At 40.4% G+C, this 22,142-nt stretch overlaps 3 protein-coding genes across 3 annotated transcripts in view; 1 reads left to right on the forward strand and 2 right to left on the reverse strand.

Moving 5' to 3' along the window:
* Nucleotides 1–1,417: 1,417 nt before the first annotated feature.
* On the reverse strand, nucleotides 1,418–5,781 carry tada2b (transcriptional adaptor 2B). Its single transcript, XM_008285778.1, has 2 exons — nucleotides 5,512–5,781; nucleotides 1,418–3,749 (listed from the first exon to the last, which is right to left on the reverse strand). The coding sequence occupies exons 1-2, from the start codon at nucleotides 5,779–5,781 to the stop codon at nucleotides 2,538–2,540; spliced, it is 1,482 nt and encodes a 493-aa protein (XP_008284000.1). The 3' UTR covers nucleotides 1,418–2,537.
* Nucleotides 5,782–6,040: 259 nt separating this feature from the next.
* Nucleotides 6,041–9,846, forward strand: cfap184 (cilia and flagella associated protein 184). The gene is made up of 3 exons (XM_008285777.1): nucleotides 6,041–6,784; nucleotides 8,787–9,134; nucleotides 9,206–9,846. Exons 1-3 carry the CDS (start codon nucleotides 6,041–6,043, stop codon nucleotides 9,530–9,532), a joined length of 1,419 nt encoding a protein of 472 aa, XP_008283999.1. The 3' UTR covers nucleotides 9,533–9,846.
* Nucleotides 9,847–10,545: 699 nt separating this feature from the next.
* The window catches only part of LOC103360121 (uncharacterized), a 20,895-nt gene continuing 9,298 nt past the window's right edge, over nucleotides 10,546–22,142 (reverse strand). The window contains exons 2-12 of the mRNA XM_008285782.1: nucleotides 20,525–20,809; nucleotides 19,676–19,790; nucleotides 18,717–18,791; nucleotides 16,693–16,892; nucleotides 16,500–16,602; nucleotides 16,045–16,163; nucleotides 15,724–15,838; nucleotides 14,062–14,130; nucleotides 12,585–12,688; nucleotides 11,369–11,486; nucleotides 10,546–11,245 (exon numbers count right to left, since the gene is read on the reverse strand). Coding sequence (XP_008284004.1) covers nucleotides 11,095–11,245; nucleotides 11,369–11,486; nucleotides 12,585–12,688; nucleotides 14,062–14,130; nucleotides 15,724–15,838; nucleotides 16,045–16,163; nucleotides 16,500–16,602; nucleotides 16,693–16,892; nucleotides 18,717–18,791; nucleotides 19,676–19,790; nucleotides 20,525–20,809 — 1,454 coding nt within the window. The 3' untranslated portion in view covers nucleotides 10,546–11,094. The remainder of the gene's footprint in view (nucleotides 11,246–11,368; nucleotides 11,487–12,584; nucleotides 12,689–14,061; nucleotides 14,131–15,723; nucleotides 15,839–16,044; nucleotides 16,164–16,499; nucleotides 16,603–16,692; nucleotides 16,893–18,716; nucleotides 18,792–19,675; nucleotides 19,791–20,524; nucleotides 20,810–22,142) is intronic.

Genomic DNA, 22,142 nt, shown 5'->3' on the forward strand with positions numbered 1-22,142 from the left:
GTCAGCCATAAGGAGGATGTCAGGAAACTTAAATAAGGATGAACATTGAGGTGTAATATTAGCTCTGTTGCTCATTCAGTAAAAACATCAAATTTGGAATTGGACTTAAATATAAATGGTTAATGACTTTATGCAATCTGCTTTACCTGTGTTGTAGCATGAGGGCAGCTGTACTAAGCTGCACTAGATGTCAAAGGTTTTGGGTGCTACATTTGCAAAGTGGAGCTTTTTCTTCACGTTGATTTCATGTAACAAGTTAGAAAGTTTACAAAAAAAAAATACGAAAACGCCAAAATTACACCATTCATTAGAGCCAGAAAGAGTACAAAAAAAAATCTTATCAACTTTCAGGCAGTTCTTAAACTACTCAACGTGCTGGTTGTTCGGGAAAAATCAATCGAATCGCGGCTTCAAACTGTGATAGTTCATCAAAATCACTTTATTCTACATGTCGATTTAAACATTTGCCAAAAATACACTCGCGTTTGCTCGCCCAGATTCTGTACGAAAAAAAGCAAAGAAGTCTGGATTTATATGTGCGACGGGAAGGCCTAATTGACCCAATCAAAAGTCATGTGACACAAACTCAGAGACTATTCAGGTGAAGTGGACTGATCTGCAGGCTGCGGAAACTAATTCAGAATGCGCTTAATGACCTATCTACAGCATGCAGATCCACTTTCTTCTTGTATTTTTAACCCTTGTGGGCACTTGGGGAAAATGTTGTACATTTTGATTCCAGGTTGTTTGCAGTTTTTGTAAAATAAATAATCAATTTTTATTTTTATTTATATATATATATTTAAATTATGGCAATACAGCTGTGTCACACTGCTCAGGAAAAAAAATAAAAATCTGAGTTCTCCCTACTTCTAGCCGGGGTTGACAGGAGCTAAACACCCCCAAAAGCTGATTAGGGCTTCTATATGTTTGCCAAATGTAAAGCCAACTTTTGACATTTCAGAGGAAAAAAAACAAAAAAACAGAGAGAACTAGGCTTGTTTCGTTTACCAGCTTTGGAGCGATTCAACTATGTTGCATAGTGTCAGAAAGTGGTAGTACGAGCCACATGACTCATGGCCGTAAGAAAGAGACTAGAACACAACCAGCTGTTTGCCAGCGTCTGTAAACCTTCAAAGAGGAAACAAACAAAACTTTGGCGATCTATGACAGAGAACCTGGAGAAAAAATTGGAGAATTATTCTTTCATGTCAGCTGGTACCGGACATGTTTCATCCCGTCTAGAGTCTAAGACAACAAAAGAAGCAGCCGATCAATCACGTGAGTAAAACGTTTGCCACGTCAGAACTTTCACCAAAGAGTTGTTTCTATCTCTCAATATGTACATGAACTTACTCTAATGTACATAATGAGTTATGATAATAAGGTGGTATTTACCTTAAGCGAGTGCAAAAACTTTTTCCTGCATTTTTCCCCTTTATTTTGTCGTCTCCAACACATTTTTTCAAATACAATACTTCAAAATGCGCTTAAAGAACATTGTGGGAAAACAGCTACTGCCAATGAAATCTGATCAAACAGCTCCTACGTCATCCTAAAAAGCACATCGACCATTTAGTACCATTGAAAAGTACTTTAAATAATTGACGCTAGGGTTTCAGGGGCTTCAATTAAATACAAGCTATCAGCCGATATTTTTAGTTTTAAAGATAAACATGTCACATTTTTAATCAGGACCCTTTAAATTTGGTTATTTAACCAAGAGGTGTACTGACTGGGACAGTTTTCCCCCATCAAAAATAAACCTGGCAGCATCCTCTGGAAGACTGACTGTGTCCTTATCTGTTAGCATGTTCTTTGGCATTTCTGTGGTCAACCTGTGTGCGAATGCTGATCAGCGATGAGCTAAAATATCAGCCTAGGTGATTGATCGGTTTAGCTCTGTGTCAACCTATTTTAAGCCTGACGATGGGTGTTGCTTTTGCAGTATCATCTCCCCCTGGCAGCCGTCATCAATTCAAACAGCTACCTTGTGCTGGAAAGTTACCCACTGCAGGTTTGATTAATGAAACCCCAAACAAAGTTTAAGAGACTCTAAAAACACAGCTTTTGATCATTTCTGTCACCCACTAGTTAACATTCACCTAAAGAATTACCAAGAACACTACATGTTCAAGAAATGTTCTTTTATGTCCTTCCTTTCAGCATGAAATGGCCTTTGCCCTGCCGCTGGTTGAATTTATCGTATTGTTTCTACATATATATGTCTTGAGAGAACTTCTTGCTATAGCACTAGAACAACTCTCATTCTTGTTATCGTCATGTAGACACATTATGGACAGAACTCATGCTGAAGCCACGGAGCTGTATTCCACCCTGTCCCATTCCCCTGGTATGAAAATAAGATTTTTTTTTTTCTTCGGCGGGGCATCCTCTTTCTTTACAAGATACATATTCACATGGTCACCCCTGACAAGAAACGGTGAAAGCTGGTAGTTCTGTCCAGCCTCTAAAACGTACAGCTTATCAGCTACCAGCAATCATCAGCTTATTACCACCTGACCAAAATCAGACCGCTAAGAGGCGTCTCGGGATATCCAACCGCTCTCTGTGAGGAAGGTGAGAATGCGCTTTTTGAGAACCTTGTCCAGGTAGCTGGGCAGTCGGCTCTTGGCCGGGATGCCCTGCCTTTTCTGCAGGTGATCTTTGATGATGATGGTTTTGACAGTCAGGTAGCGCGCCGGGCTGAGGTTGAGAGAGTTACACAACACCTTCTCCCTGTCTGACAGCAGCTCAAAGCCCGTCAGATTCTCGATGGCGGCAAACTCACCATCTTTGCCCTCTTCTTTGATCCCACCTCCAACTCCCAACCCTCCGGCGACGCCTCCTGCCCCTCCTGCTCCAACCCCGAGTCCCATCCCAGAACCAAGCCCGCCCCCTCCCGAGCTGCCTCGTTTGGAGGTGACCACACTTTTGTTCTCCTTGCGTTTCTCCCGTTTGTGGCGCGCGGCTTCGTATTCGGCAGACTCCTCCAGACGCGTGATGCCGTTGCGGCGGTAGCGCTGCAGCTCACGCACCTTGGCCCTCAATATACGCTCTTTATGCATGTTTTCAAAGAAGTCTTCAAACTCCCGGTGAGCCATGAACTGGCAGAGCCCCCGCAGCCTCACCCGCTGCTCCTTCTCCTCCTTAGTGATCTTTCTTTTGGGTGTACTCGGAACAGGACCTGATCCTACTGCTGCCGTGGAACCTGATCCGATTGCTCCACCGCCAGCTCCTGGTCCAACCACACCACCAGCAGTGCCCACGACTCCCAACGTCCCTGGCTTCTCCTTCTCCTTGTCTTTCTTGTCTCGGCCCAGGAATGCAGGCACCAGGCTGTAGTCTCGAGCGATGTTCTTACGTCGCTGGCGTTCTCTGAGCTTGCGCACGTACATGTCGACGTGGGCACGTTTCATCTCGATTTCTACATCCTCGTCGTCGTAGTTGACCGACAGCCCGCTGATGAGCTTCTCGGCATCCTGGTCGTACTCGATCTCATAGTCGTCACGTAGCGGCATGTAGCCCAGCTGCTGCTGCTCAGCTAGACTGATATCCAGTGGGGGGAGTGGCGTGGTGAGGCTGGGCGACAGCGGGCCGCCACTTGGACAGGTGTGGTCCGTAACCCGGTTTGGAATACTGTCAGGGATGCAGGCCTTACCCAAGTTTCCGTGGATGTACATGGTGACATAATGCTCCATGACTTCCTGAGGAGTCCGGGATGCTCCGACGTGAGCGGCCATGTCCTCCTGTAATAACACAAACAGGAAATTGGTACTAATGTGGACAATAGAAGAAAGAGAAATATAAGCTATCCATTATGTAACTAGCACTATTTATGTATACAGCTTTACCGAATAATGTCTGATTAAGATTTCAGAGAAGGTAGTAGTATTAGTATTAATAATTATAATAATAATAATAATAATAATAATAATAATAGTAAATGTCTGTAAAGCATACCATGATCATATAGTCTAATAATCTGTAGACCAAATTGCATAATTTGGCAAATAATCATTAAAAAAAAATCTTCACCAGCAATTTAAATAATTATTGCCATAACCCAGTTACAACAGGATCTGATGGGAAAATTCAGAACCCTGTTTTTACAAAGCTTGCATTAGATCAATGCGACAGAACGTGGCATGTGTTACACATCAGGCACTAGTGCATCCGAGGCTTTAGCCCTAAATGTTCTATGAATAGTCTAATTTATTTTTGTTTAGTTGGTTTTTAGACTTAAGTTTTTTTTTTTAAATAATTAAAATAACAGTTCAAGATCTATTTATATTTTAATCCAATAAAGTGCTAACTTCTTCTAAAATAATATAAGATAGTTGAGAAAAAAGAAAAAAAAATCTTTTTTTTTTACCGTTCATGAAAGTCTGACCTATTTACCAAAGTCAAAAGATTTTTCTGTCACATGAAGTGTGTTTTTATGGAGATTTTTTAATTTCACAATGTCATAGCATGATACTGCTTTAGTTGAAGGCATTAGATAAGTCATCATTAGGCTATGGACAGAATTTTCAGTGTTTTTTGACAGCAGCACTTTGTTTTTATTTGTTTTTATTGTGTTTTGAGACTTCATGGGTTAACTTTTTCCACTCAACTGCACCTTTTCACACGGAATAGAGAAAGAGCCCAAATATAAATTTAACGCAACTTATAGAAACAAGTATTTTCAATGTATATGTAGTTATGCTAAAATAAGACTAACACAGTTTAAGAAGCACTGGTCGAATGTAAAACATGGGTTAAGCATGGGTAAACATGTTTTATATTCATTTTACTCTAAAATACCTTCAAAATACTGCAATTATCAAGTCATAATATCTAATACTATAAAAGACTGCTGGATTAGTGTTTCAAGATCCCAGTAATGCCTCTGGTTATGTGTTTTCCCTCCACACTGATCTATAAGGTTTGTACACTGAGTTGTACAACAGCACTATATCTGGCGGTGCAGCATATCTGGTGGGACTACGTAGAATCACTGGGTATATTTACAGCACGATCCCGGTTTTAGCTGAGCTGAGCCTCTAGTTAGTTCATTTAATTGATGACATTTTCTAGACCTGTGTTCTTGATCTGCAGCATGGAGTCCCTGTGCTGTTTGATCAGCCACTGACTGGTCTCTGCAACACTCCGGCTTCTAGTTTTGCGGTAACTTACTCCTAAACTGTTCTGGCTAATGTGGCAAGTTCTTAGCGTAAATGTAAAACTATTCGAAAGTAAAATTTGAAGCTGTTCCCCTGTTTTAGATGTCGACAGTCGCAGAGTGATACTCCGCTCTTAAATACTGCTCAGCCGTCCAACTTTTACAACAGAGTGAAGAAATGCGTTTTTCATTTTCCCCCCAAAGGTCACTAACGTTACTTTAACATTACGGCTACGTACCAACTTTTACTCTTTACACTGTCTTAGCACTTTGAAACAAAACTTTTGTGCATGTAAATGAAGTGTTATAGCGTTAAATTAAATGAAGTAACTTAAAAAGTGATGTACCCAGTTTCCAAATCCATATTGCTCGATAGCATCGAGTAGCGACTGCTCTTCCCTGCTGGTCCATCCTCCCTCTGCCTCGGGACCCCAGAGAGAGAACCGACCGCCGTCGACCTGCTGGTAGCCGTGCCATCTCCGGTGGTTACCGATTTCTGCGCCCGCCGAGAAGCACTCCGGACAAAGCTCGATATCGGGGCAGTCGGTGCAGCGAAGCCGCAGGTTTGTAACATCTGCAAGGCAGTTAACGCAGTACTTCTTCCCCAGGTCGGCCATCTTGCCTGGCTCCTGCTTCTTGTTGTTGGAGGCAGAACTTCGCGCCTGCGCACCGCGAGCCTAACAGCGCGAGCTACTCACATCCTGCTTGTTAATATTCATGAGAATAAGTCAGCCCGCCGCTGATTGGCTCCTGAGCCGAGTTACCAGGACAACAGAAACAAAACGAATACTTTCATTGACTACAGAAGTGCACGAGCCTTATAGCTACAGAAAAAATTGAATAATGCTTTTGGGATTGTTTTTTTTCTGATTAAAAATGGACAAACAGCCAGAACATGAAGAAAATGAGGTGACGGATGACACTGAGAGGGAGACGTCACAGGAGCATGATTCTTCCATTCCTTCTGACAGAAATCAAAAAGAAGATTCTGAAATGGTTACATCAGATCATGAAGACAAACTCTCTAAGAGCAGACAAGTCACAGAAGAGCCTTCTGTCGCTGAAGCAGCCACAAGTGAGCCCGAAGAGAGCAGTAGAAATGAGCTCCCTGGTGCCGCCAGCAGCATCTCCTCATGTGAAGACTTGGATGTGAGGATGAATAAAGTCACTGAACAGCCACTGACCAATAAAGAAAGTGTTGTTTTTGATAGTGACGATGGACCTGCCAGGCTGCATCTTGAGACCCCGGAAAAGGAGACCACCAGGGTTGAGCAGGAGGAGGAAGAGGAGGCTGAAGAAGAGGACATTACTGCTGCTGCAGACAGAGAAGACATCAGGTATGAAGAGTACAGGCAGATGCTCCAGGAGCTGTGCAAGGAGAGAGATGAAGCCAGCCAGCGCAGCAGCAAGCTGCAGATGAAACTGGCAGAGTACTTCCGCAAGAAGGCCGGAGACAACGCCCAGCTGGAGAGACAAGAGCCTGCGACAGAGCAGCTGCAGGAGTATGAGAAGTACATCAACATCCTGACCGACCTGCAGCAGCAGCTCACAGCTGACTCAGAATCAGCTCAGCAGCAGGCCGAGGAGAACAGAACACAGTCCCAGGAGAAGCTGGACAAGGTCATTTTACAGACCTGTGCAGGTTACAGGTTGCATTATTTAAAAAATGCTTTATATATTGATTTACAGTTTTATACTACACTCACAGTTGCTTTAGAACAGTAATGATTAAACTTCATGAAAGTTTAATTTTCACTCAGTATCCGGTAGGCCTTCCTTGAATGCAGCGTGAACATTAAATGGTATAGTTGCTGTCGTTTCATTTATAGAATGAACAAAGACAGAAATTTAATTGAAGCAGAAATTATGTCCGACCTCTTTAAAACAGCACAACTTTGCACATTGTACATTCAAATACAGATTGGGCTGTAGCATGTCAGTGTGATTGCACCTCATAGCACAGGATATTTGGAGAATTTAGATTTTCCAACTGTGTTTAGGGTGCATCCATCAAATCTACGCATCTACAAAGTCCGGCAGCGACTACTTCAGTTGCAACTCCTTTAAGAAAACGGGATGAAGGTGTGGACGAGGGAGAATCTCCTCACAAAGTCTACGCCTCATAACAAGCATTTGTTTTAAGGACTATTTGTTTTCCTGACATATGTGCAGTGCATGGAGTTCACATAGTCTGCATGGATTTGGGTAAATTATGATATTCACATCACACTGAAATGCAGAATGAATTATTTGGCCTCATTTTGTCTCACAATGCAGTGTGTGAAGACAATGAAGCTGTGCTCACACCTGCAAAACATTGAACGGAATAGTGTTGTTTTTCAATTCTGTATTCACATTTCAGCTTTTTTTTTTTTTTTTCATCTAATTGATGTTCTTCATGGTGGAACACAGAAACACCAAACTTTCCCAGATAGAATAACAGTCCCTTATGTTTATATCATGGCCACCACTCTTGATTACGTTAATTTAAAAAAAAATAAAAATAAAAAATCACATTCTGTCCATTGTTTTTGCATGGTGGACAGCTCTGAACACTACAATAGCCATTAGCTTTGGCTGCTGTTGCCAAAATGCTTCATTCGTACAGTTGGGAACAAAACACAGCTCCACACAGTTCAACCTAAAACCGAAAATGAATTGATTTAAGCTGCAGATTGTATTTTCTCAACTGTCTAATCTTCAGATCCCATCTGCCATTAATGGCTCATGAAATAGAATCTGCATTTGGAACCCAGTGGCACCATGGGAGTTGTAGTTGAAGAAAGGTCTTTAGCTTTTAAACTGGGGGAGTTACATGTCCATCAAAGTATATAACACCAGTCGAATAATGCGAGACCTCAGTGGTGCAGATACGTCTGCATATTTCTTAAATGAAAAGAGATTAACTTACTAAAACTACATATCTCTGCAGTTATATAAGTGTTGTTAAATAAATCTGATGGAACAAACACGTTCCAGATGAATTGTATTTTCATTTCATTTTAATTCTTTTCTTTCTGTAGTTATTTTACTTTATCTTATTTTATTTTTTAATTTTCCAGTTTCTATTATTCCTGCAAATTCCTCGGGCGACACCAACAGCCGAAGCCAAATTCCTTGTATGTTGTGTACGTACTTGGCCATTAAAGCTGATTCTGATTCTGATGAAGCACGTTAGCCGAGTGTTTGAAAGTTAAAGCAGCAGCCAAGAATGTCTTTTTAAACATTAATTTCGATTGTTTGTTAAAGAATACATAATGCTCTGCAGAAGTACCGTATTAAGATTTGGAGCCACATTCTAAGGGGCTTTAAACGATCTCTTATTCTCTCTGAAGGAGTACAAGGGATCTACACATGAAGCTGGATGGATGTGACATGCATACTGAACCATGCAGCCACTGCTCTCAGTGCTATGTGAACAAGGGAGGAAAACTTGACAAATTTAACTTGAAAATCTGGGGGGGAAAAGCAAAATCACAACTAAAACATTTTGCACGAACTCTGACAGGTCTGATTGTCTTTAAAAAAAATAGTTTAGCACCCACATCAGCCAACGTAATGTTGATTATATGGTGTATACTGTACTGACCATTGGGCAAAACTGTCTAATCTTCATCTTCAGGTGGAAAAAGAATGGCGAGCATTGATGGCACTGAAGCAGGAGGCGGTTGCGGCAGCCCTGAGTCGACACCTGGGTAAGAAAGCAGCTCAGGCCAAAGTGGAGTCGTCCCTGAGAGCAGAGCAGCTTCGACAGGACGAGCTGGTCAAGCTGCGCCTCAAGCACATCAAGCTGAGGATCAAGATCCGCCGGCTGGAGGCAGAGCTCCGTGACATGGAGGGACACAGCAGGGACCCCCTGCAGATCCAGTTTGAGCAGCTGCAGGCCGCGAGGCTGAAGCAGAAAAAACACGCCGAGAAGCAACGTGAGGAGTCGCTGAAGCTGCAGAGAAAGATCAGCAGCAACTTGGAGGTAAGTGGAGGAGGCCACTTGTACAGATTATGTCATATTTGCCTTGACGTGTTTTCTTCCTGCTGTGTCAGCTTCTGTCAAACATAAAGGAAAAGCTGTACTGGAGCAAGATGGAGGTCGAGGCGAAGCGAGGGCAGCTGGCCGAGGTGGAGGCCGCGGTGGCCAGGAAGAGGGAGCTCCTGACCAGGACCAAGCAGGCACGCAACAGCCTGCAGGAGGGCAACCTGAGGCTCAAGGAGCGCAGGGGGCTGCTGGGGAACAGGATCCTGCTGCGGGACCTCGAGGACACCGTGGACGCCTCGGACCAGCTGGAGGAACACCTGGAGAAACTGAAGCTTCAGCAAGCTGAGGCAGCCTTCAGTGGTGGCAGATGGAAGAAGAAGCTGGAGTCAACTTAATGAATGAGTGGTCAAGTCACTATATTAACATAGAGATTCTGCAGGTCCATCTGGAATGAAAATGAGCATCAGGCCTTAGAATTTGTACTTTTTATTCCATGTAGTATGTCGGATCAATCTTCTTGGGCCAAATTGTATTTTGCACAGCATGAACGAAAACAATTGTTTCGATTACTGACATAAAAATCTTCCTGAACATTTGTCAGGCTACACGATCAAGATAGCTTTCAAGAAAGTCTCCTTTTTTTTCTTTATGTTGTCGTATATTGAGTTCAGTAAAGATTGATTCATAAAAGATAATGCAAAGACCCAAAGACAACTCCTGTAACACTTTAAAAGCCACAGTCTTTATCAGAAATCACGGTCGGGGTTCCACACGTCTCTCTAATCTGACACATCACCTATTTAAAAAGGTGTGCATGTCACATAATACTGGCATTACTGTAAAATGTATGATGTTCAAATTGATTACAACAAACTAAACAAATAAAAAAAATCTGGGTCAATAATATGTTATGTTGCTTGAATGTTTCCTGCAGTTGGCAATAATTAAAATAGTTTAGCTAATTGTTAACAGTAGAGTAACAAATGGATCGTGTTGCATGCATAACTCCGTCCCTGTTACATCGCTTAGATAATAGTCAGCCACATTTATCTATGTATGTGGCCTAGAAGAAGGCATGCTATCCCATTGCTTTGGAGTTACCCAAAAAGATTTCAAACATCTGGCAAAATATATAGTATAGATAATAACTCTACCAAGTTGCCTGTCTGCCCTCAGGTATTTATTTGTGGACTACACTTCAGATCACTGGGTGCAAATAGAAATCTACTAATGTCATGTTCACTTACGGCTAAACATTCTCGTACATTAATCGTAGCAACTGGACTTGCTTGAGTTCCTTGAAGACGTTCCACCTCTCATCCAAGAGGCTTCATCAGTTCGAAGTAGTTGGGAGTTCCACATACTTACATCCTTAAGGAGTCATTAACGCCTGAGTTTCGGTTTCAGTTGGGGCTTTGTTGCTCCTCCCTCTCGTTATGTGAGTCGTTAGTGCTCCCCCCTGCCACGATGGGATCCGTTCAGGTCTTTTGTGGCTAAGTGTGACTCTGGTTTCAGCTTCCTAGGGAGAGATCTTAGGACTGAATTGTAAACAGGTGAGTGGTGATGCCTCAGACCTCCACCTCTGTTGAGTGATGGTCTTTCACCCCTCTCTCAAACCGTCTGTCCTCCCTGGAAACGTCTTCAAGTCCAGTTGCTACGATTAATCTACGAGAATAACCATGACCTGGATGACTGAGAATCTTCACAGACACTTCAGGCTAAACACTAAATTGCAACTGCCTGGAAGAGAACTGACCCCCTATAAATGTGTTTGTTTCTTTTTTTAAACATCCAATAAATGGGATCACAGTTAAAAAAAAATAGTTACAAATTCTTATTAAAGAAAGTGGAGTTGGGGAATTTTACACCTTTTCTTAGCAAATATGTATAGATTAGTTAGCAAAACATTAAAAAACAAAAGGCAAGCAGAATTCTATCGACTAAAAGCTATTACAGCCTAACTGGATGGAGGATCATACATCTCAGCCCCCTCTAGAATCATATTTGAGGCTTTTTCCGGAGTTTGCATATCCAGCTTATGCATCAGATCCCAGAACCACGAGTTGGATGAGTCGGCACAGAATTCTGTTTCATCTGTCAGACGTAGTCTGTGAAGAAAAAAAAAAACACCATATGACTTTACTGCCTCTAATAGAAGCTCTTGATTGCAGATTTGAAAATATTTCAAAAAAGATATCCACCCCTGATAGTGCGACACATAAACGACTTACCGGATGATGATGGGACAGCCAGGTGAGGGTTCGGGAAATTCCAGGGATTGTATATCCTTTTGTTCAATGCTGGTCCACTTTTTAGTGGATATGCAGCCCAGGCACACATATGGTTGTTCTGCAAGGAAAACCTTTAATCAGTAACGTAACACCAAATACACTCTATACTATACATTCACTTTAACTGAAGAGATTTGACTTTGGCCAGAGGTTATAGCTACTGTCGGAATCTTGGTTTATGCCTCTTTGACAAGCGTTATGTTAATGCTAAAATGCATGCTGTATCATTTTTGCACCAAAACAGCATTTTAAAAAGTCAGGGCCATCTTTTATTCAGGCTAGTACTTTATAACAACCATTACATCTGTGATTGCTGCATGCATCAAGATGTTGTGCCTGCTGGTGGAACATCAGTCACGTAACAGAGCAACAACATACCAGAAGTCAGCAGATACATGTGACAGTGGAGGAGAACCATTATCATAGCAGCAACAGACCACTAAGAATCCGGATACAGCTCGAAACCAAGAGCGGCACAAGTTTAAAAGTCACACACAGTAGCAGCACGTGTGATGACTGCTGAAATACGTGAAACTGAAGCGGCATGCATTACGCCACAGGTTGGTAAAACGGTAAAATGAAAGAGCAAAAGTCATTCTTTAATGTCAGCATCAAGAAAAACCAAGGCACCACCGCTCCCACCACTCATTCACGTCCCACATTCTGTCACTGGCAGCTTATCCACAGGACCGAGGCAGAAGAAGTGTGAGGCACATTCTGCTTCTTTCAGCTGTAAAAGAATTTTTTGGGCAGCACAAATTTTTGCATTAACTCTAAAGGACAATCAACTTCCGCATGTCTTCTTGGCTTTAAAAAAAATTCAGCCCATGATAGAAGATTTTAATGACAGGAGTTTTCAGTTGACAAGTGGCAACAGTAGGTGGTGCAATGAGTCAGATGGAGGCTTTTTACTCAGAAGAGCGAGTTTGAATCTCAGATAAAGCCACAAATGACTGTTATCTGTTATCAGTTTGTGCCTTCAAAGTGAGCCTTCTCCTGGTGTTAGGGGCTTTCCAAATGTTTGCCTACTGCAGCTTTAATTGATGAAATACTGACTCTCATGCAGAAAGCACACTTTAGCCTTCATTAAAGAAGCACAGCATGACATAGAAAGCAGGCTGTTCCTGTATGTCAACTTACAAGAAAGCTGACTCACCGTGTAATGTTTCAGTGACTTTTTTTAAGAAGTTTTCTCCTCCTTGCACACTGATAGGCATCCCTTGTCCACGATCTAAAGGTTCCAAGAACTGTTTCTGTGGACTGTAAAGATGGTGTACAGTATATTAGTTACCTGCCTCAGCCAGACACCTAGGTATAGTTTGGGCTATGCAGTGTTATCAGTAAGTAAATCTACAGGAAATGGTTACTGACGTTACATTTAAAAAACTTCCACCAGAGGAAACATAAGATAAGAAACATGATAGGGCCTTATTTCCTGCTGAGGCAAGCACAGCATCTTCACCAACGGCAGTCTGTATACATTCTAATAAATCACATTCTGCACATCAAACACAAAAACTCCAAAGTTATCACTATTTTGCTGTCATTTTTTGAGGATTATTATAGTATTTCGCATGCAAAATACCCTCTGACAGCTGAGGAATAGTGTGCCCCACATGGTCTTTCCTAAACAAAGTACATCAGCATACAGATTAAAACAAGTTATAGATGCAGGATTGTTTCCTACTGGGTGATTCTAGCACTGCTCGGTTGGTAACACTGACCCCATGACTGCAAATCCCAATCATTAAAACCCTCCACTATCTCCAAATCCATTCTGAGCTGACCTCCCATTATTAAAACTGATCTCACCTGAGATGAGATACATTTGAACACAGAGGAAGCATGTCAATGAAGGCAGATAATCAAACTGGAACCTCTTGTCTGGACACCTTTATTAAAGAGCCCATATTATGCACATTTTCAGGTTTGTAGTTTCAGCTTTGGTACCTTCTAGAATGTGTGTACCTACGTTGAGTTTAAAAAAAAAAAAAAGAAAGAAAAAAAAAAGGAGCTTTTATTCTCCCATGTTTTAGCCCCTGTCTCTTTAAGGCCCCCCTTCCAAAAAGCCCAGTCTGCTGTGATTGGTCAGCTGGCCCCGAAAGCAGGAGTCATGCAAATGTGTTACATGGTGACATAAATAAGTAACAGAGGAAATGCCTGGACTTAAAACAGGGTGTTTCAGGCAGGTGAGGAGCAGAATGAATAAATCCCTTTGCCGTGGACTTTTGATTTTGTAAATTCGCAGATCTTTTAAATGTGCAACAAAGCTGCGAGACACTAAAAGAAAGGGAGAAACCCCAACAAGCATGGCCTGTTTAAATACAGTGACTGTTAATTTTGCTCTAAAAAAAAGTACTATTATTTTGCTCCTTCGTGTGTTTTTGGCTTAAAAGTCTAAATGAGGAGTTTTAAATATGCAGGAGGAGTAGAATAGTTGAGTTTTCAAGAATTAATCATCTTACAAAAATATTTCTTAGTTAAATTTAAAGCTGAACTGGTAGAATGATATCACACATACCAACCTGCCCTAATATCACTTAATTGTGTAACGGACTTTTGCAAACATTGGTTTTTGTAAAGTCAAATGTACACTTGGTAATATGTACAAACACAGGACAATCTTGACTTACAGAGTTTGAAGGTAAGTTGAAATGCTGGATGCAGTCACACACACCTCTCTTCCATCCATCAGTGTCTCACTGGAAAACAGGGAAGACAGTCAGTTCAAAGTTTAGAAAAAGCCAATGTCACTACGTACAGATGCTTTAGAAAGTATTCAGGCTCCTTCACGTTCGTTATTGTGTCATAAGATAAGTTTTAAGTATAAAAAGACATTTTTCTTAATGAAAATATCTAATAATCAAAACGAGTGCATCTGTACTGACACTCTAAACTGTGGTTAGATTTGATTGGTTTAAAAGTGAAATGTGAGTGGGGATTAAATGTTAATTTTATTGTTTTGGAGTTGGGTTTGGGTGAAGCTAAACCGGGCTAAACCGTTCATACATTGCATATATGTTAGTTTGCTAAGAATGTTGCTAATCGTCCTCCATCAAGTCGTTTTTTTCTTTGTGGTCATCCAAAAGCAGAGTGACCACAGTGAAGACCTTTGTGAAAAAGGTTGTCAACAGTGGTCAAATGTAACTCAAGTACAATTTTTTTTAAAATTTTGCATGCAAGTACAAATTTTGAATGTTTGTCATAAACTGTGTCTAGACTGTGATGGGAGTCCATTGGTGGCAACCTGAAAGGACTGGACGGAGTTTAGAAAGGGAGCTGCAAAACTTTTTCAAAATTTTCCTAGCAGCACAGTAGCTTCAATAACTGAGAAATGGAGGATTTTATGCTTCGAACCACCAAGACTCTTCTTACAGAACCTGCCAAAATTAAAACAATCTCAGCAGCACTTATCCTATCTGGCAATTGCAGTAAAGTAGGGGGAAGGATGCCACTTAAGTAAATGGCAAATGACAGTCCACTTGAGATTTGTTAAATGGCTTTTGAAGGACTTCGAGAGCACGAGGAAAAGATTATCTGATCCTGTGACATAAAACTGAATTCTGGGGCAGAACTGCATCACTGCACATTGCTCATGCCTACAGTGAAGCACGGTGGTGGCAGCATCATGGGTGTGCTTTTCAGCACCGAGTACAGAATGGAGGAAAGGATGAATACAGTCAAATACAAAAAGCTACTTAAAGGAAACCTGCTCAAGAGTTCAGCAACCTGAGATGTGGATGACAGTTTACCTTTCAGCACGACAATAGCCCAAAGTATACAACCAAGAAAATGTTGGAGTGGCTTCAGGACAAGTCTGTGACTATCCTTAAATGGTCCAACCAAAGCCCTATCCAATCTGATAGAGTCTGAGAGTATCTGTGTGAAAAAATAGATAAACTGTCCATATCCAAGAGTGTAAAGCCTGCAGAGACTTACCCAAGAACACTTGAAGCTGTAATGTTTTCTTTTTGTTTTTTCAGTTGCAATACATTTTCAAAAAAACGTCTAACAAAGCGCTCCTGTTTTGTCTTTAAGAGTAACTGAGTGCAGATTGTTTGGAGAAAAAAAAGGGGGATTATATTAAGACATGAAAAAAACAACAACAAAAAAAAACATGCAACATGCCTGAATACTTTCTGAAGCGACTGTATTGAACTCAAAGAAGATTATTAATTTTTTGCAGTAATTGTCATTTTAAATATTTGTGAAGATATTTGGGGTTCTAAATTTAACTCTGATCTTACAAAGAAAGATGCTCGGTTCAATTTGTTTTATAAACCAACACCACTTACATGAATTCAGTCGAGCTACACCTTTCATCGGAGAGCCAGATCCTTGCATTTTTGATTGGGGAAGATTCGGTTGGAAGTTTCATGGCTTTCTCTTTGCACCGACATCCATCAACAACTTGAAGGGGATACAATTTTTAAAAAAATGTCATGTTTGTTATATAGAGCTGCAGCGATTAGTCAATTAACTGATTTCTTAAGCAAAATGTCCAAGGTGGTGGGTTGCTGCTGGTTAAACAAGACAAGAAAAGAGCTTGGCAAAATCTCTGTGTAGAAATAACATCAAAACATCTGTAAAAAAAAAAAAAAGATATTTTCACAAACTGTTTGTTGGTGTGCTCTCAGAATTATCTTCAAGTGATAGGGGTATTCCCAAGCTGTGCAACCCTCTCTCAAACTCCAACAATTCAAAACACAAAGACAAGTTGTCTTTTAGTTTGATGCTGTGAGGCAACAGAGAGTAACAGAAATCATTATTTTGTTTTTGACAATACCACAATTATACAGATAAATCAAGAATATGTATGAAATAAGTAATGTGTGCCAATCAATCAGTCATCCACTATATTACTCTAACTGCTTACAACAGGCTCCTGTCAGCTTTTGTTAATCTTGTATCCATCTACTCATCTATTGATGGTCAACCCTGAATTCTACCATATTAGTGCACAAAAATTTCAATTTAAAATTAATCGATGGACAATCTTAATGCAAATAAATCCACGTTTGTACAAGTTTTTTTTTTTTTTTTTTTCAAAATGTAGTAGCTGGAATCTTACGAAATATAAAGAGGACAAGGCAATGGCTGCATCTCCACATCCAGGGACTGTACAACCTTTTGGTCCAAATTTGTTATGAGTGAGGTGCAGGCCCAGCAAGCTGCTGTAAAGACAAACCACACAAACTTCAATGTACAAATTAGGGAAAAGCTTTTGTCATCATTTTACATGACTATGTCACGGCAAAACTCACGGGGGTTGATGGACTGATGATTGCTCTGAGCTTTAAGTTGGTTCACTGAGGCATGTTCCTTGGGAGGACTGGGGTATAGAACAGTCTTTCCCTCTATTTCAGTGGCTTTAGGTGGATTCCTGACTTTGTCGTCGTAGTCGTTGTAGTCGTCTGAATAGCCTTGATTTGGGATTGCCAAAGTGTCAGGCTTAGACAAGGAGCTGTGGGTTGAATGAGTCATATATTCTTATCAGCAAGTGAACTTACAGGAAATGTACACCCAGGATGTACAAGTTATTTGTTTTATCGGCAAGAAAACAGCTGACATTAGCTTTTAAAAATCAACACGATTCTTATCATGTTATATTACAGCAACACTTTCTTAACTTGGGCTAGTTTGTTCTTCTTCAGGATGGAAATTTTCTGTGAGTAACCTGAATTAACTGGAACAAAAGCATTTTATTTAGACAAGGCAATGGATTGTAACTGAACAGGAACTTTTCAAATTAACATTTAATGGTCCCACACAGTGAAAATCAGTTTTCATTGCAATTGTATGTTTTATAAAACTTGGTGTAAAATAAAAGCTCTGAAAATATGCTATACTGTCATTCTTATAGCTCCCCCATAGCTAGACTATTTGCCATGGTTAAACCAGGTAACCACCTCGCTGAGAATTTACGTAACTCTGCCCACTCGCTCCCTACTTCTTCCAGTCTGCCAGGTTTATTTACTTTCTCAAGCTGCTTCTGTCAACTCCAAATTGTGTCAGCGACAAGCAAAACACACCAAACAAGAAGTGAACACAAGAGTCTTTATGCACCCCCAGCATCTGTAGAGCCAAAGAGTCAGTGTGTTACTTTATTATCGATGACAGTGCCACCACAACAACAGTTAAATCTTTAGCGTGACCATTCACTTTGATCATACGTCCACAGAAATTGTTCAGCTGGGAGGTATTCATAGATGGTTAAATCATTATTTTAAAAAAATTAAAAACTCAATACCCAATCGTGTTTTCATCTCCGCTGTTGTGCCTCAGTGCAACCGAAACTCTACTGGTCTGCACCGCTACAGCACTGATTTTATAACTGCAATATTGCCTGACCAATTCACCATACATGAGGAAAAAGAAGAAGAAAAGTTAAAAGAAGGACAGGCAGAATGTTTTTGGCACTCATTCACAACTATATCAACAGAGAGAGTCTTCCTAAAACCACACACTTTACACAGTCCCGTAGAACAGGACTAAAACCAGGGACCAGCACCACTTTTGTAGTCGTTTGAGGTGGAAATTGCGCAACACATACTGGGAACACGTGGGACTTGATTCATTTGGGCCACAATATGGGACTTTGAGAGTGAAAATTAACACACAGCCCTTCTTACAAAGCAAGAACCGAATTCATAAGCAACAAAATGCAGCTTTGCTATGTGCGATACACTCAGGGTTTGCTCGTTGTGATTGACGTAAATGACTGAATTTCCTCCTCGCTGGTGACAAAGCTCTTCCCAAAAAAACAGAAGAATCTTCTTCAAAATTCACAAAACCTTTTATATATGTTGAGTGTTGCCACAACAACTTTGCTCTACATCCATTATACATTAAAATGTCGATAAAATGCATCTTTAATGTGATTGCGACAAGCTAGATCAATGTGGCTCGCCAATAATAACTCCTCATGCCTTTATTAGGATCTGACATTTCGTTTGTTGCTCGCTGCACGAGTCTTTCCTCTGAACACAGAGCAGCGGGATCCATGAGCGTCTCCAACACACAACAGCTTCGGCTTCATGAATTATCCAAAACTCTTAATCATCTCTGACGCGGAGGACTGGATCGCTCAGGATCTAACAGCAAATGACATTCTGCCGTGGCCATTGCTCAATCAATGTTGCGTAGGCTCATTTAATCTGAAAATTAAAGGAGCTACTCATTTCTGTGTCCCGCGTGTGCAGCTTTAATTGGATGACGTGGAAGTTTATTTGACATTTTGTTGCAAGCTGTTGCAAGTGAAATCTGCCATCGGGTGGCGCACACTCACCTCAGTAAAGAATGAAAGTATGTAAACAGGTTGAATGGAGCCACACAAACCTCTCTGCCATCTGCCAATGTCTCTCTGAAAAATGAAAGTTCGAGTCATTACAATTCTTTCTTTGCCACAGTTGCTAACATGATCAAAAACTGTCACCTATTATCTCCCTTTTTTTTCTTTCTCAAATCAGAGACTGCTATTTAAAAGCCTTTATCCTCTCTAGCATAACCTAGTCCAGATTATCTGTATACAGTCGTCCTCAAATCTATTCATACCCTCCCATTAAAGAAGGAAAAACACAGCCATCACTGAAATAAGTTGAAATTGACAAAAGTAACAATGAATAAAAGTTTAATGAAAATCATGCTTTTGAATTGTGGTTCAACAGAAATATCAAACAACAACAAGAGCAAACAAGCATGATGGGACCCGTAAACTGATATTTTGTTGAACAACCCTTTGAGCCAATCACTGCCATCAGGTGTTTTCTGTAACTCTCAGTCAGACTTCTGCACCTGTTGACAGCGATTCTGATTTTGGTTACTTTTTTCAGTTTCTAGTTATTTGAGTGACTTTTGCCTTTTCTTTAATGGAAGGGTATGAATACATTTGAGGACGACTGTATAGTTTTTTTAAAGATCTGGAACCAGTCTGAAGTGCACTACATGGAGGAGGGCTTTTAGAATTAGAAAGCAGCTTTTCGACAGGAATAGGGCTTTACATGAAACGTCTAACATGAAATCAAAATACTAATTAATTGAGCACTTGCAGCTCTATTCACCACCTCCGTCGTCTAAATCTGCTTAATTCACGACTCAAAGTGATTTACATTGACTGAAACTGGACACAGAAACACTAGAACTTTAACCCAAAGCATCACAGTTATCCCTCTATCCTTCCACTGTCTATGCACATCCTGGACAGTTATCACTATCAACAAGCTACACTGTTAAGGTTCAGTCACTTACATGTATTCAGCTGAGCTACAGGTTTCACTGGGGTACCATTTCATCAGGCTTACAACTCTGGAGGTTTCACCTGGCTGTTTCATTTTCTCCTCGTTGCAGCGACATCCACTTAAGGCTTGAGAAAATGATATTTAAAAGGATATTTCAAAAGCAGAATTGCATAAGAGTTACTGCAGTTTTATTTTTAAAAGAACCTTTGGAGACATGGAGAAAGAAAAAAAAAAACAGGGGGAGGGGGGGGAAAAAACCAGAGGTATCTTTTGCAAAACTTTCTTGGAATCTCGCAAAAGTCACATCAATCTTATTGGATGTTTCGTGAAAACTGTGTTTCTTGCTTAGCACTTAAATGTCTTTATATTTGAGGCCGATTTCAAAATAAAAGCTCTCGTACGGGTGGGTGTCCTCCATTGTTGTTTCTCCATACAAAAAGCTTCAGAAGTATATATATCTTTAGTACTTCTCATTATTATTATTTTATTGATTTGGCGGTTCAATTTCAATTCAATTTTATTTGTATAGCGCAGTTTACAACATATGTCATCACATAGCGCTTAGCAAAATAAGGTATAGACCTTACAAATTTCGACAGAGAACCCAACAATCCAAAGTAGCCTTTGGACTCCTTCTGAGCAAGAGGTTGGTGGGATCCAACGTTCAGGTGTGTTACCGCCACCTATTGGACAGGAATTACCTATAGTTTTGCAAGATCCTGCAAAAGTTATTGCAAGATCTCGCAAAAGATACCTCTATTTTTTTTCCTCTCCCTGTTTTTTTTTTCTTTCTCCACATCCCTGCTGGGGCTCCGTAGAACTGGGACAAACAGAAAAAAGAAAAGAAAAAAAGACTCACGTTGTTCATGTAAAAGGTTGGCTGGCACTCTCACAATATCAGTGTAGTCATGGGTGACAACCTCCGGCAGGTCGTCTGGGATGCTGGAAGGTTCAGGCAGCGGGACTGGTTTGATGATTCTTTTCTGTGGCTTTTTGGGCGCCTTTTCAGTCGGTCGGTTTGGTTGAGCAGACGTTGGAGTCGGTTGGGGATCTGGTTTGGAAGTGGTCCAATGTGAGTCATCAGAAATCCGAAGGCAGAACTCACCAAAATGTACAGAATCGTCGGATTCGGGGGTCCACTCTCCTGTGGAAGAGAAGGAGCTCGCTTAGAATAATGCGGGAGCTGAAGCGTAAACATGCTAAACCAGTAGAAGTGTTTGTCAGTGTTTACTGATCAGTAATCCGGTTTTGAATTTTTACAAGACAAATTTCAGCAAGACCTTGAAAAATGATTTGAAAACCTTGCCAGATATGTTTTGACTGACTCACTACAGTATTCTTTAATGCTTGTTGCATCCATTTCTACCTAAACTTCAACATTACAAGTGATGATAATCTTGATCATGAATGCATATCATGCCTATATAATTACATCACACTGTAATACATTACTGTAAATTTACAGCCAAATTTAAACACTAATATACTGTTTTTATAAAATNGAGTCTGTTTGAATCTTTTGCAAGTTATATCCATGAAAACCAACCCTTCCTCCCTTAAGAAGGCTCAGATTGAACTCTACACCTTTACGTCTGAGTTTTATGTTGCCATATGTAGATGGTCTTTTGGGGTCAAAATGAGGTAAAAATGGGACACAAAATAACAACAAGCAATCGTATGTGAAGCAGCAGCCGTCCCTACCAGTTGGACCTAAAGAAAGAACAATGAGAGATGTACCATCAGAGTGTCGGAAAAAGTATTTGAAATAAATACAACGAAAAGTAAAATGTTTGACTGCAATAAAAAGAGCAGAATTATTGAGACTTAGACTGATAGATGTCTTTCAGTAAACGTTCTGATGGAGAAAACAAAGTCTGGCTGAACACACACTCATAAACGAAATATATAATATACATTCTGTTCATAGCTAATGTACAGATTTTCTTTCATCTATTTTTTGACTCTGTATACATTATCTATGTACTTTAATAGCTGGTGAAATGTCAGACACAGTAAACACAAATACCATTAAATAATAAGACTTCAGAATAATGCTTTCACATGTATTCTTGAAGAGGACACTTTGTTTTGGTGAGTGTTGGGGAAAACACAGGCTGAATATTAATCTTATTTAATGCCAATTCAGGAGTTAATGTGTCAGAGGAGTTTATATTTAAAATAATATAAATATAAACTTGAGCAGTGCAAAACTTACTTCAGCCCCCACTGCAGGGCTTTTTCTTTGAACATGAGGTGTTTGCTCCACAACTGTTCCCCCACTTACGGTTATTAACCAGCTAATTAGATTTAACATAATGTAAAAAACAAAACAGTGTACAGCGTTCCAGTGGCAAAGGATAATTAATTTCCACTGCAATCATTGAAATGCACATTACCAAACATTCGCTTGGCAAATGACATAAATAGAAGCCATTACAATTACGTCCTGCATTTACATGCAATAAAAGAAAATACTG

This window comes from Stegastes partitus, unplaced genomic scaffold, assembly GCF_000690725.1.
Source record: "Stegastes partitus isolate 25-593 unplaced genomic scaffold, Stegastes_partitus-1.0.2 Scaffold416, whole genome shotgun sequence".
In the NCBI taxonomy this organism is placed as follows: Eukaryota; Metazoa; Chordata; class Actinopteri; family Pomacentridae; genus Stegastes; species Stegastes partitus.